The sequence below is a fragment of the Polypterus senegalus genome, chromosome 3 (assembly GCF_016835505.1).
Source record: "Polypterus senegalus isolate Bchr_013 chromosome 3, ASM1683550v1, whole genome shotgun sequence".
Taxonomy (NCBI): domain Eukaryota; kingdom Metazoa; phylum Chordata; class Cladistia; order Polypteriformes; family Polypteridae; genus Polypterus; species Polypterus senegalus.
Window position 1 is genome coordinate 242,177,211 of NC_053156.1, and position 16,446 is coordinate 242,193,656.

Below are 16,446 nucleotides of genomic sequence, written 5' to 3' on the forward strand. Positions count from 1 at the left end.
TTATAAGATGAGATTTTTTGCAATATATTCAAGAATTTTGTGGATGACCTAATTGCAGACAGATTCGCTCACAAGTTCAAGGACTAGAAGTATACAAATAATTTATTTGCCAATGAAGTAATTTTCCCTAATTTCCAATTTGTTATGGGGCTGTGCTTGTGTAAGCAAGGATTTATTACTACATTATTGTGACTCTATAAGATAAACAGTTCATTATATAAACCTCTGACTGAGGCCACAGAAGGAGCAGTAAACTATGTAACAAGCTGGACCTCAATTTGAATCTTACAGTTGATCTTTTTCAGATTCAGTTTATTAAGAGGCCAACTTTCCCTTGATTTATTTTAAGTGTTGAGTTTTTTGGTTAAACTATCAGATATGTTTCTTAACTTATTTGGAATCTGAGGCCAAAGTTTAAAAGTTTGTACTGTTGTCTAAAAAGGCAATAAATTAGAGCTTAAGAATGAATCATCTGGACGGTGCTCCTGCCCCTGGTAAACTCTTTCTAGCTAAACACCTCTACATACCATACCATCCACACTAAACTTTTCATACTTTTCTAAAATTCAAGGTATGTGGATAGGAGCATCCCCTGGCAAAACTGAGCGCAGCCTTGGACAGTGCGCAAATCCATTTTAGGGCCTTTATGTAACATACACATACATTAGGCATAAGTGCTACACAAACACTGACCATTAGTTAAGAGTAATGTAAACTTTAGATGGCGGGTCATACACATGTTATCAAAGAAGGCCTTGTGTGATGATGAAGAAAGATTAAAAGATCACTGTGACAAGAGTGAAATGGGTAAAAATTCCAGGTTTAAAATGCATTTCTAACTAAAACAGAAAACTACTAATGTTAAATTATTACAAGTTTATTGGATGCTTTCATCAGTACCTTGCCGTTTTTTTCAAATGACAATATTTTCAAGGAGGATAATGGAAACTGTATATAATTGCATGATTACTCAAAAAGTGTTCAGTGATAATTTATTTTTTATTTTCTTGATGATGTAAATTTTTTTATTTTTATTTGGATCAGGAAATATAATAACATCATTTTCCCAAAGGAAAAAATATCATTCAGAAGCTGTTTCTGGTTTAAAGAAATTCCTTCTGAAGTTAAGCTGGTTTTTTTTTTTTCGGCAGATGCAATCATTTGTTCTCACTGTGTTTTTTATTCATATAATCTTCAGAATTGCATGTTGTTAATGTAACTAGAATTGGGCTGAAAATATTACAGAAAAACCTTTACCACTAACTCTGCAGAAACATAAATAAGATACTTGAGTTATTAGTTTTCTTATGTAGGGTAAATGCATTAATTGCATTTGGCTATTTTAGAATTTAGAAGCAGATCAAAAGTATGTGTTTTAATCCATGATTAACCCTACATACCAAGAACATTAAAGCAATTAGAACAAACTGCTTTGTGTTTAGAATTCTTGTCAAATACAGTCTCAGATAGTCCATTTTTTTCCTATTGCTAATCTTTATACTCTGTGTTGCAGTGCTTTCCAAAAACATATGCAATATGAAAGATCAATGCCATATGTGGAAATGTTTAGATAAATGAGATTTTTTTTGTAACTGAACAAATCCTATAGTGTGTCGTTATCAGGGATTTTGGAGAAAATAAGCTATAAGATAAAGAAACAAGAATAATTATGTGCCTCTGTTATTTCCTTGCAAGTAATTATATTTATAATTTCCATAAGGATCATTACATTAATAGTATGACTGAGATGATGGGAGGAGGAAAATAGCTACCAGTGAACGTTTACTGTTTTGCTGAATGATTTCATTATAATTTAATATTGCTGATTCACACATTTTCCGTTGTATAGCACTCAAAACACATTGTGGATGGCACTAGCTTTACAAATATAAATAGCTGCCTGCAATATTACATAGAATTTCCCTTTACAATTCACTTTTACTGTAACTGGACACTACAAAGAATGCTTATTCCGAGATTAATCACAGTGACACATCAACGAAAGGAAGAGGCACAAAGATTTATAACTTTACATTTTCCTCTAATATCCCTTTCAGTTAATGATACATTTTTTACAGCTATGATGGATTGCTGTAGACTGCATTTGCACATCTAATACAGAGTGACTGAGTTGTGCCTTTTTCAGATTATCATCTTCTGGATTGTTGTTTTGTTAGATGGTAAAGTTGACTGCAACTTCATTGAGGGAGATGTTTTGTAATTTCAACTCTGACATACTAAGGATTGTTGGGCTAAAAGCATATAAAAGTATGGAATTACCAAGCTTGGTAAACAGGACATATAACATTTAAAATGCATAGCTATATTGTATATAGTGACCAATAAATTCAGAGCATTTACAGTATAGGTTTCAGTTTGCAATTACAAATGTCCAGAAAAAACAAATATTGGAGCTGCTGCAAATCAACAGCCTCCTTGTTAACTTACAGAATAAAATGAATTCATGTTAATATGACTAGAATATTTATTCATTGTATAAGTAACAACTAAAATAATTAAAGATATATATTAAAGTGGGTCTTGCTACATTATTACAGTTGAACGTTACTGTGATTTCAGACGTGAGTATTTTAGGTACAACCCCATTGGCTGACTACTTTATGCAATTGAGACACCTTTGGCTCTGAATTGCCCTGTTCCAGTTATTTTCTTTCACTGCAATTCAGAATATCTCTTAGAAAGAAAACACTTGTCCGTCATGAATATACAATATATAGTGCAATGTCTATGAGAGCTGATTCAGTAATGTTCTTGCCAGTTTAGCTGAATAGCCACAAGAAGCTACTTACACCAGTGTAGACAGACTGGAGTCATGTCTAGGCCTCAGATTAATGTGTTCAGAGAAAAGGGACAGAAACAGTACTATGATGAAAAATGGATTATTTCTGTTATTTTTCATTCAGGTTTCCTCTGCTGGCTGCTTTTATGTCTGCTTTGATTTCTTTGATTAAGTTACATTTGTTGGTTATTTAGTTTCTGTTTATCTGTTTATTTTGCCCTATGGACCATGTTTTTATGGAGGGTTCCCCAGAAAGCGAGGCCATCTGCCCATCACCATCAAGGGCCTGCCCTTAAACCTATAAATATGAGAGCAACCCACACTCCCTTGCACCTCATTTTGTTGATTACTGTGCTTTTTTTATGACCATGTTCTGTTTTTGACTTCACCTTGGATTTTATATTAGGACTTAGTTTGCTTTGAATAGCCTATAAAGTTTCAAGCAATAGCATTTGTTTTTTTGTGCTCCGTGAAAGTTATTTTCTTCAAGAGCATCTTTTGTGAGAAAAAATTCTTCATTTATAAAGATTCTTTGCTGCGCTTTTGGTTTATAGCTGGGGTTTGTCAGTAAGCCCCCATCCCCCTCCCCCCTCAATGGACATTTCTGAGTCATTGTTTGGGATTTTTGTGCTTTGGGACTCTGAAATTCACTACAATCCTCGAGTTGTGCACGGGAGATTAATACAGAAGCTTACAAGAAGGTGTGAAGCTGGCATCACATTACATGACTTCTAGTGGTAGGGGATGTAAAACTTGATAACAGCAGTTGCTGATCTCAGCACCTGTGGTTGACAACTCACACAACTAGGTATCACAGGAGACAAATTTGATGACTGTCTGAAGACTTCTTGAATATTTTTCTTCACATTATTAAAGTATTGCAAGATCATTGCATAGTACAGTCAATAATGTGCTATTTGACATTTGCTGTATGAATGCTTTCCAATTACTGTGACCTCAGTCAAAGTCTCTTGCCATTTTTTATTTTTTCTGTACTGTCTTAGAATTGTACACACAAGACATCAGACAGACGAGCCTCTTATGTTTGCAAGTCCACTGTCTCTTGGGATGTCACACTACATGAAAGGGAAATGAAGAAAGTATGCTACAACTGTTTTATCTAAGTCTGTGACAGAAAATTACTTGAAAAAGTGTGTAATGTGACAGGGCCTTAAGTGTTTTTCTCTACGATAAAGGTAGGACACCTAAAGCAGAAGGTCCACATATACACGTTAAATAAAAATTGAAGCAAGAATGATTTACAAAGCTCAAATACTCATTTGCTTATGTATCAGTTGTTGCACATAAAGACTCAGGACTATGTAGTACTATTTGAAGTAGATCTAGAAATCAACAGATAGATGAGTTTAAAAATATATCCATCCATCTTCTAACCTGCTGAATCCGAACACAGGGTCACGGGGGTCTGCTGGAGCCAATTCCAGGGCACAAGGCAGGAACCAATCCTGGGCAGGGTGCCAACCCACCGCAGGACGCACACAAACACACCCACACACCAAGTACACACTAGGGCCAATTTAGAATCAGCAAACCACCTAACCTGCATGTCTTTGGATTGTGGGGGGGAAACCGGAGCACCCGGAGGAAACCCACGCAGACACGGGGAGAACATGCAAACTCCACGCAGGGAGGACCCGGGAAGCGAACCCGGGTCTCCTAACTGCGAGGCAGCAGCGCCACCGTGCCGCCCTTAAAAATATATTTATATTATAAAGACCAATCCTGGGATTGCAGCTATTGCACCATGATATAAACTGAGATTTATTAAATTCTTAATGTTTTGTGTGATGACTTTTTTAGAATATTTTAGGTTGCAAAGATGAGGTTCAAAGGATGACTCATCTTTGGCCAAGGTTACCTGCTAGATTACTTTGTCAGCTTTGACTCTCATTTAAATTGCAAAGGCCAGTCTGTTAATTTGTATAATGCAATTTTTTATGTTTAATTTTTTATTGTTGATAATGCAATTGAAATACAGTGGTACCTTGGTATACGTCCTTAATCCGTTCCAGATCCTTGGACTTTTACCAAACAGGACTTATACCAAACGAATTTTTCCCATAAGAAATAATGGGAAAATGATTAATTTGTTCCCATGAAAGAAAAATCCTATTGTTATTGGCATATTATACATTGATGGGGTTGTATAAAATAATTTAAACACTGCTTAATACTAAAATACATAAATACAAAAGCAATTAGATGAAATAAATGAAAATGACTTGTCCGATAACAATGAGTTTAATTTTACTGCACAACAAAGGAGAGCGTTACAGCTCTTCCAAAGGAGCCTCTTCAGGCGATTGTGAAGCACTGTCGTTGTTCTTCTTCTGGCAGTCTTCAATCCAAATCCCTAAAGCAGATTCCATCCAGACTACTGCCTTATTATATCCACTTACAACTCGTTTTTGCACCCTGGTTAAAAAGACACTGCGGCTGTAGATCTTATATTCCTTTCCTACTTTTTAAATAAAAAGAATCGTAGCCTTCAACAAATCCAAAACGTTTACCTTTTCGGCAATCATTAACATCTTCCGTTTGCACTTGGGCACGGCCCCAAAAGCAATAGCAGATTCTTTTGGAGCCATAATGAAGGGCTTGACTATGCACAAAGATAAACACAAAAGAGCACAAAAGTTAACTCTTTACACAGCGAAACACGTTGATGCTGAATGAGCGAGACGAGACTTCCTGGTTAACACTGCATTCAGCACGCAGGAACTTAAAACTTGGCTCTTTTTTTTGAAGGCGCGCGCCCGGTATACCACACGTGTTGTTCTAGCACACGAGTCGTATTCCAAACAAAGGTCGTATACCAAGCAAAATATTTCGCCTCTAAACAGGACGTATACCAAGTTGGACTTATTCCAAAGCAGATGTATACCGAGGTACCACTGTATTACAATTATCGTTTTATGTGTCTACAGCTCATGATGAATTGGTATCCCATTAGTTAGTATCAGCCTAGTGTCGACTGTTGCCAGAATAGGTCTTATCATCTTACAACTCTGTAATAGAATATGAATATCCCAAAATATTCACAATATTTATTTAGAGTGAGGCTGTTCAAACTTTAAAGCCCTTTATTTTTGGAATGTGGACTTCAGGAAGGACACTCTTTTACAAGTAGTTTTACAAGTAAGTGTCCATAATTACACTGTAACTACTATGTAATTACCTGTATAAGTACAGTGTAACTATGAATTATTACTCCGTACATACTGTGTAATATGAAGTAACATTGTAGTTAATTACTCAGTTGTCATTGTTATTCCACAGTTAATATAATTACAATGTAAAAATTTATCACTGATCCACAAACAAGTGTACTTACATAGTTACATTGTATCTGTACTTTCAAAATATAATAAAAACATTACGGCATGTAACTACAACTATGTAACAGATGTTCCATGGTCTGGGCAATTTTAATGGAGAATTGCAATGATAACTGCATAGGTTTTCTATGATACTTCATCTACATCTTTTTTGTAGTTACATACCCTGATGTAACTCTATGTAGTTACATACCCTGATGTTTTTTTTACATTTTGATATATTGTAACTATGTAAGTACACTTGTTTTTGGATCAGTGATAAATTGTTACATTATAATTATATACACTGTGGAATAACAATGACAACTCAGTAATTAACTATAGTGTTACTTTGTATTACACAGTAAGTACTGAGTAATAACTCATAGTTACACTGTACTTATACAGGTAATTACATAGTAGTTACAGTGTAATTATGGACAGTTAATGTAAAGTGTTACTGCATATTTATAAAGCATAATTTATAAAAAAAAAATTCCATCCTGTCCAGGTTGTGCCTTGTACCAGATGCTATCTGAACTGGCCTTGACCCCCTGCAAATTTAAATAAGGATTAAGCTGGTTTAATGAATGGACTGAAGCATAATAGAAAATGAACTGAATAGGTCTTTACGATGAGACTCAGTGGCAGTCAATATCATCTACAGTATATAGATTGACGCTTATGTCCTAACTGTAATTCTGACTGTATGCAGGCACACCTTTTTAAAATAAATATGATATTTCTTTAATATATTTATAGATTAAGTGCTGCCATTTTGGCAGTATTTATTAATATTTGTAACATTTGTCTACTAAACTGCATATAACCTCTTTAAAGGGTAGAAGCCATAAAGAAATTAAGTTATTACAATTATAACAATACAGTTTTTGACCCAAGCAACAATGGAAGTAACAACATTCATATAAAGGTCTGTGCGTTTGGACTTTTTTTACTTACAAATGTGCTACTTACAATTATATGTAATTGCTTTTCCATCACACTTTGAATAAGCAGGCCTCAAAATCTTTCTTCATAAAATTACATAAGATAATTAACCTCATTGTCAATTAAGGTAATGAAGATGGTAATTAAAGACCAATGTGTAAATCTGCGGTCTACAGAACAGCTAAAAGTTCAGCAGGAACAATGTTAAAAGAGATGTTAACAGCTTGTGAACAGCTGAAGTGACTATCAGAGTTATGCTATTAAAGTGCCATAATAGGAGATGACATTTTCACATTTTTATGCAACTTTGGCTTATGGTCCCAGAAGAAGCCTTGAGGCAAAGTGCAAGCCGTAACCTCTATTTCCTATTTATTCAATTCAGTGGCTTAAAGTAGGGTGGAAAAACGATATCTAAAATATTTCAAAAAACTACACTCTACAAAAATTATAATTCCTTATTGTTAAATTCTCATTTTATATTGTAATATTAATTTGCATGCTTTGATTTTATATCATGCAATGTAATAGCACATCTATTCATTTGGTTAGAAATATTTAAATTCAATATTAGCAGTTTGTGCTGTTGCTAATCACAGGCAATTACATTTTTTTAATGATAAGAATATTGTATATGTTGCTGCAAAAGAAAATCAGTACATAATTGAATAGAAAAGTAATACTAAATAAAACTCTGCCTACCACAAAAAGTTCTCTAATTGCCATCAACACTGGTAATATCTAGTTATAGTGTGACAAATAATGCAAGCACATTACCATTTAGTCACTAATGCATCACATGTATAGACTGATCTGCTATATCCCAAAACTTACCTGAAGTAATGGAACTGTCATTTCAGCATACGTGCCTCTTTACACACTAGCTCTGAAGTACATATGCCGTGCTCATGAAATGCTCCAGGGCTGCATCAGACGAATCTTTTTCAACACATTTTAATACAAAGCAAAGCCCTGCTAGATGTGTTTGATAGAATCCTGAAGGAACATAATTGTTTTTAACATTATTTTGCATTATATTCTGTTTGGCACACTCATTTTGCTGTCTGTTTAGCTAATAGACCATCATGTTTGGATTTAAACTCTCCAATGCCACTTATGAATACAATTGGTTTATATTTCCTCCATTATAGTTTATCAAATTTAAGTTTTATATTGGCAATAACAGTGAGGAAAAAGCTCAGTTTAAATGGTTTAATGACACTTATTCAGCTATCAAAAAGTCGAGGTTGCTGCCTGTATAAGAACCATTTTTAATTGTAAATCAAAAGGACTCTTTGTATTCACACTGCAGTTTTTTTTCAGTCTTGTTTTATTCTCCTTAGAATTAAGGCAGGAGTGGAAGCACCTGCTACAAAAAGATAAGCCATAACATTATTTTCTATGTTTATTTAATGAGTAGACTTCAAGCAAAATATAAATTTTTACTTCAGTTTTGTTGTGTAATACTTTTGCATATAATTTAGTTGCAGTTTTGTTAAACATATATAAACATGTTTTTCCACGGGAGATGTGATGCATTATTACATTCATATACAGTATATCTTTTTTTCACAGAAAAACACCTTTGACAAGCCTGAGTTTATAATTGTTACCAGATGAAAAAATATTTATCGTTTAAATAAAGAAAACAGTGCTAAAATTATGCCCGATAATTTGTACTTTGTTGGTGCTCATTTTTTTGCCTAATTGTACTATTTAGGTAACAGACATAAAACCAGATGGAAGGGCTCTGATGCTGTCTAACATAGATAATTACAAATACTACTACTACTTAAAAAAGCTTAACTTCTGATAGATAGATAGATAAGAAGGACAAGACTTTAATTGTGTAAAGGGTGTCAGAATCTCAATAAATAAATAAAAAGATATTATAACAGACAACACCCTACCACCCCCATAATACCCAAGCACAGATATATACACCAGGATTACTAAAAAGAAAGAAACTTCTGAATTGGCTAAAGATAAAAAGAGGACTTTCAGTCGTAGTGAGGCATTTTACAGGTATATTGCTTTTGGTTTAAAGGAGCCCAAGAAGTGTTTCTTGATACACTTCTGCTAAACAATTAGTTGGCTGAAGGTACTCAGTGTTAGTGTGTCAGAGAGAGGATGTGTTAGACGTGTTCATCAGTTTTGCTTTCATTCTGTCCTCCGCTATTACCTTCAGCGAGTTGATAGTGCATCCCATAACTGTACCTGCCTTCTTAATCAGCTTGTCGATTCGATGGGCCTGTCTTTATGGTAATATTACTGGCCCAGCACACCACAGTGCAGAAAATTGCACTGGCCACCACAGAATTGTTGACTATGTGGAGGATGTCTTTAACCAGAGCTAGACATGGAGTTCTGTACTGAATGTGTGCCTTTGCACAGCTTTAAGGGATTAGAGTATAACTAACCAACCCGCGGCGTACCATACGCCGCATAATCAGGCCGGTTTTTTAATGATTTCTAAGCACAGGGAGAAAAGCAACATTTGAAAAATCGGTAATGTAATAAATCAGCAAGAAAAGCAACATTGCATAACAATGCACGGAACGAGCCAACACACAATTGTCCGTGACTAAAAACTGGCCGACCACAAACGCGCCTTCTCCAGCCAGATGGAGGGATGGGGTGGACGGCGCTGAGGCGCAGAGGGTGGAACGGGAGGAAAGAAGAAGGTTTTTTTTTTTCATGCTAGTCTGCTGATTTCTTGTTCAGCATACACTGCCTGCTCATGTGCCCACCTCCAACTTGTCACTTGAGTCGTTGTTGTCTTTGCACAGTCCAGATGCACATGTGACTCATGTAGACTTTTCATTGCTCTGTGTGTTTTTGGCTGCTTTTCTATATATAATCCACCAAGACACCCGACCATGATAGTAGCGAGGTGGGATGGGGGTGTGTACAAAGGGTAGGGACGTAACCAGTGGGAGCGTATGAGTCGCACTTAGTGGGAATTCCACGGTTTGCAGCCCGAATGGGGTTCAACGGCTTACCCACGCCTCTCTGCGCTGGGTAGACACATGCTAAGTCTCATGCATAATTATTTAATGAATGCTAAACACTTCTGGAAAGACACGGTTGTCTAACACGGGTTGGTGTGAGAATACAACAGTAAGTGAATGAAAAGATGGAACTCTGGAGAGGACAAAACACAACACAATAGTGAACCCGCGGCATAACAAACGCCGCATAATTATTTATTGATGCTTGAACACTTCTGGAAAGACACAGTTGTTCAAAAAGGGAGGGTTTGAGGATACAAACTGTCATTGAATTAAAAGATGGAACTCTGGAGAGAGCAACATATAATTGTCCGTGAGTAAAGACTGGTTTTGGCAGATACAGGCATATCTTTTTGAAAGTTTGTCCTTGTGCCTTATTAATTGTCATCGCAAATGCCAATCAAACAGGAAATTGTCTTCGGGTAAAAGTAAAAGGCAGATTTGAATCTAATGGGGTCAGGTATATCCGGGGAATAAGGATAGTTTGTGAGGTTGCAGATGTAATAGTTTTACACTCCAGTACATTACGGTGAATGGCGCTAACAGACAGTCTAGTGCCATTACAAAGACCTTTTGCAGGCAGGAGGTTTCTGTGAAGAATGATGACGGATCCATTTTTAATTTTGAGTTTATGTGGAGGCATGCCAGTAGGAGTAAGACTATTAAGAAATTCCTCGGGGAATAAAAGTTGATCTGCAGGATCATCTGTGACAATGGAGTCCACGCTCGTGAAAGTCACTAAATTGCTAGGGATAAGTTTTAGCACTTCTTCATTAAGGTATAGCGAGTCTTCGTTGGTGACGCTTAATATAGCTCGCGTGCTGAGTTGTTCCAGAGTTACAGTTGAGAAGTCAATGTCGCCATACAGTTGTTGAAAGGGATCAGAAATTAAAGGAAAACAATGTGAAGGCAATGTCACAGGTGTTCCGTTTATCCCGCCTCCAACATCAAGGAGCCATTGTGCAAAATGTTGTTCTTCAGGAAGAGCTCTCATATTTGTTGTCTGTGTAAGAACATGCATGTGACGCCACAAAGGGTGCTTGTTAATGCAACTGGCGACAGTAAGCGCGCGGGAGCCACGCATAATGACGGGGAGAATTTGTCGGAAATCTCCACCCAAGAGTATTGTTTTCCCTCCAAAAGGCTGCCTGTCACCCGTGAGGTCACGTAATAACCTGTCGACTGCCTGGAATGCATATGCGTGTGTCATTGGCGCCTCGTCCCATATAATAACTTTGGATTGTAGAAGATGTTGAGCATGTGGTGAGGAAGGTTTGATGTTGCATGTGGAAGTAGTAGTGAGCTTCAACGGTATTTTAAAAACAGAATGGGCAGTTTGTCCACCCGGTAATAATGTTGCAGCTATTCCTGTAGATGCTACGGTTGTAGGAATGTCTCCCCTAGCTCTGATGGTATGAATGAGGGTTTTGTACACAAAGGTTTTCCCTGTTCCTGCAGGACCATCCAAGAAAAAGCATCGGGGATGGGAATTGTTATATGCAGCATGTAAAACAGTATCAACAGCGTGTTTCTGTTCTCTGTTGAGTTTGTCATAGTGTTCTATAGCGTGTGAGTTTTCAGCCTGAGCGTCGAAGGTGGGAGATGAATGACACAGTGGAGGAATGTCAGTGGGGGGAAGGTGCAATTTGTGCAGGTTGAAGCCATGCGGTTGCAGCATGTCATTAATGTCAGTGAGAGCATACATGCAAGCGGTGGTTGTGGAATATTTTGTGAGAAAGTCTTCGGAAAGGGAGAGTTTATGCGTGTCCCAAAGGTGTGGAACATTGTGTGGTTCACCGAAGACACAGATGAAAACGAACATCTCTCGCAAGAATCGTGGCATTCGTATCTGGGATGCCTCTGAAATAGTATCATGCCATATCTTGTCGTCTTTAAGAAGACCCAACTCTTGGCAAGCTTTTTTGAAAGTGTCACATTCGATACCATTGACTGTTCGTAGATGGTGAAAACTTGTGATACCCACGCAACGGGTAACGAGAAGTCTGAGGTAATAACGTTCGGTGTCGTGAATGGCAACAACAGGCATTCTACCAATTACTTTTGTCCCTCCTCTGATTCTCTTTTTCCATTTTCCAGAGGATGTTTGAAATGTGTAATGTTGCGGAACATCAGTGTAATGCAACTCTACAGCTTCAGGATCTGTTTTGTTGAGTTCAAACCATGCTAACAGCATAGTGTTTTTTTGGGCGTGTCTTTGGAGCGCCTGTTCCTCGCGACCCTCATGAAAGAAGATGAGTTGTTGTTCCGGCATATGAACTGGTAGTTGGGTAATGACGTGAGATTTTTCTGATAGGCTGTATTCGTTCAAACGCCACATAGCCTCAGGAGCACTAACATACCTACCGTCAAGGAAAGTCTGTATTTCGTCATGTTCAAAAAAATCATCGGCTGGCTCCCTGCGGAGTGCAATTGATACAGCGTCATGTCCTTTGTACACATACTTATAAAGATACTTGATACATTGAATGGATGCGCAAACTTCAACGTTAATATGAGCATTGAATTTCTGAGAAAGCCACGGATTGTAAGGAACTATTGTTGATATCGTATTTGCCAACAACGGCAGTTCTCCCTTGTCTTCTGCGGTATATGGGGTAGCCTTGTGTGTTTTCTTGAGTCTCCGTGTTGAAATCTTTCAGGAAACTTTTGGTGCATGCGCCGTTTTTCATGCAAGGTGATCTGGCGTTGAGCGTGCCATACGGACCATGCACCATGCATTTAGTGACAATTTGGAAAAGTCGAGGGTGAATTTCAGGATTTGGAAGCTCTGCACAAACATATTTGTCTGTATCATCCTTGGTCCTTATTTTGCATTGTGAGTCAAGTGTAAGTAACATATGGCAATGAGGCAATCCTTGTTTTTGGAATTCAATGACGAAGATGTAAGCGAGGACATTGCCGAAAATATTCCTTTCCAGAATATCTGCTAGAAAATGTCGCAGTTTGATATGAAAGACGCGAGCAACGATGTCAGGTCTGTGTTCTATTTGCTCATGATGGGAAATGGCGTTGCAGATTTCCGGCCAAGCAGGATTGCAGGTGAAGGTTAAGAATAAGTCAGGCTTTCCACATTTGCGGACAATTGCCATCGCGTCTTGATAGTTCTGTTGCATGTGCCTTGGACTGCCTTGAAAGGTAGAGGGACGAATGATCAATTGTCCAGGGCGGAGGTCATGGTGATGTGCTTTCACAGTGACAGCATCCATAAGTCCCCTGTATTGGTCTACACGCAAATCTTGTTGATGTGAGTGAAGGTAATGTAGACGTGCGCCTTCTGTTCTGACATATGCGTCAACGATGTATTGCTGGAAGAGTTTGCCACTGGAATGCAAGACACTAAATGAAGCTCTCATGGCAAGCCTGAAAGCATAAAATTGGAGCTGTGTGACTCACGTTCTTTTCGCAGTTCGCTTTTCCTCAACATGGGCTAATTGTATGTGCCAGCCTGTATCTCCGTAAGGGAATAGCAGTGGATAAACCGTGGGGTCACAGTTCATATTAAGAACAGAGATATGCTTGCAAGCATCTCCCCTTGGATAAATGCAAATGTCGCGTTGTGCAGGAGGTTCCCCGTCTTCACCTACAAAGATAGCAGCAACATCAGTTTGACAGGACGGAGCGTTATACCTTCTCATATCCAGACCTGGATTTTCCATGAACACCATTCGTACAGCAGTAACAGGGTTACCGTGAGTGATAATGTCATGCATTTGCATGTAAGACTTTGCGATGGGATTAACCTGTCTTATCATTTTGTCTAGTTGAAGCAACAAAATGTCACTGCAAGCGCTATTACATTCCTTTTGCAAACGGTGACCAGTAGCATCAGCAGAATCGAAGATATATAGCTGACCGTATTGTGGTGACGTCTCAGGATTGTTTTATAAAGGAGAGACCTGGTGATAAATTTGTCCGTGGATTCTGAAAGCATACGGTCCTTGTCCAGATGGTTGAGCGATGTGTGCGCCCAATGATGCTAAAGCAGAGTTGTATTCCCTGATATGATCACAGTAATTTCGGGACAGCGGGTTCTTGCCAGTCAAGAGGTCTTCTAATAAAAGAGGGGGTTTGGATAGCAGTGGCAAAGACACCTTGCCGGCATGACAACACTTAGTGTAATGTCCGGATTTGTTGACCTCTGCTGGCCAATGAAGAGCATTGCAAGAAGCACATAGTGCGGTAGGAAGGCCAATGTTATGTTCTTGGACGTGTTCTTGAAAAGCTGCAGAAAAGTGAAAGCGATGTTTGTGCATGAACGATTTACTGCTGTGTTGACACTGAAGGGAATTGGAATGAGTTGTGTCGAAGCATTGCTGGCAATGTTCACATTGCATAATTCGTTCAGTGGAGTGTGTTTTTAAATGCATGTTGAGAAATCTCTGCACTCGAAATGTTTTTGAACAAAGCATGCATTCAAAGATCTTTTTGGAATGCGTTTGATCAGTGGAGTGGGTGTGTAAATGTGCTTTGAAAAATTTCTCGTGTGAGAAGGTTATGGAGCAGTGTTGACACTGAAAAGAATTCATCAGGGAATGTGTTTTGAGATGGTTAGTAAGGTATCTGCGTGTGTGAAAGTGTTTGTCGCAAATTTTGCATACAAATCTTTGTGTTGAATGAATCTGCATATGGTTGTGGAGATCCATCTCACCTGTGAAGTCCTCGTTACAAAATGTGCAGTTGAAAGTGAGAGTGAAATGAGTTCGTAAGTGTTTCTTGAGAGCTCGAGTTGTTTTGAAGCATTGTTGGCAATGTTCACATTGCATCATTCGGTTAGTGTTGTGTTTTTTCAAATGTGCGTTCAAATATCTGTGCACTCTGAAGCTTTTGGAACAAAAGGTGCATTGAAAGTCCTGTGTGGAATGCGTGTGTTTAGAGGAGGGTGTCTTTAAATGTTTTTCAGGAAGAAGAGAGTGGGCAGGTGACGTCACATTAGTGTGGCAAGCAAGTGGGTGTGCATGCTGTGTGCACATACCGACAGAGTCAAAAGATGTCGCCAGAAGGTTATCACGTGGGTATTTGACAGGCATGAGAACCTCGTAATGCCCATGATCCAAAGGACCGCTAAAGATTAGGGATATGAAGAGATGCTGGGCCGGATTGTAAACTCGAGGAGAGGCATGAGGACGTTCTTGGAAGTAAATGCTGATAGTAGCTGGAAGAATTTGGGACAATGCCACAATTTCTGCCTCGCCACCATATTGTTGAGCAGACTGTATAACAATGCCTCTGTGACTAAGAACAACGGACACCACGTCACCAGTTATCCCAATGTTGGCAAACAAAGCTAACAGCCATGTTACGAAGTTTGAGAGCAACAGTTTCGTCAATGACATTTCTCCAAAAAAAACCCAACTAACAGAAACAAACAGTTACCTGAAACAGGAATTTCTATAACATTGAAAGAAGTGTTGTTTCCATGAAATACATTTGAAGCGGTAGCCATGGAGGGCAAGAATAGTCAATGTGGCTCACAGCTGGGTTTGGACTGCAGCACAGACCAATGTGAGTGAGTATGTGTTTGATTAGCTGTTTGATTTGGCGGGCAGTGGTCTGAGGTGCGTTCCTGAGCACGTGGGAGGAGGGGTAGAGTTTCTGGGCGGGGCTTCGTTGTTCCTTTCGCATGGTTTTTCATCCTGGACGCGGTTGGGTGTCGAAACCAAAAAGAATAATGAAACGTCAACGTGGCTTAGACGTGCATGTGGACTCATAGCACAGATGAAAGGGGCTAACTGGGTGGTCGGTGAGTTTTTGCGTTCGGGCACATGGGCAGGCAGTGTCAATGCCTAGAGAGCGAGGGTAGACGCAGACCTGTGAAAAAGGAGTGTTGGTGGGCAGGGAAACGTGTTCCGTATTTCTGCAGGAGCATCTAAGAAGACGCATGTTTGTCGCGGATGCGAATTGCTGTATGTAGCGTGTAAAACAGTTTGCTATGCTGCACGCGGTTGTGCGTCGTAACCGAAAACTCGGTTTTTAAAGACTGCTTACTTCATTGTGTTTTAACCTCAGTTGTAAAGGATTGTTTTAAAGATCCCATGGGATACCCCAAACTGTTTTACACGCTGCATATGGTGATTTACCTCTGCAAGAAATATGCCTCTATGAACAGTCAACGTGCAGGTGCATGTGGCCTCTACGACAGACGAATATAAATGACGCTGTTTCTTCTGTGTCGTCGCGTCCGAGTTGGTGGGCGTGGCTCTGCAAGTTGTCGTCGTATCCAATGGTCTTGGAGTTGGTGGGCGTAGCTCCTTCATGTGTGCGCCATTGGTGTTTTACTTGTCGGCAGTTCAGTGAATCCACACCCCTTCCGGCGTGCTTTCCATGGTCGTCT

The 16,446-nt window shown here is 38.8% G+C and overlaps 1 protein-coding gene across 1 annotated transcript; it reads right to left on the minus strand.

Moving 5' to 3' along the window:
* Positions 1-1,603: 1,603 nt before the first annotated feature.
* On the minus strand, positions 1,604-13,443 carry LOC120526658. Its single transcript, XM_039749813.1, is given in 3 exon segments — positions 1,604-1,642; positions 10,936-12,649; positions 12,651-13,443. Coding segments are annotated over 3 exon segments (2,424 nt in total). The 5' UTR covers positions 13,322-13,443.
* Positions 13,444-16,446: the final 3,003 nt, after the last annotated feature.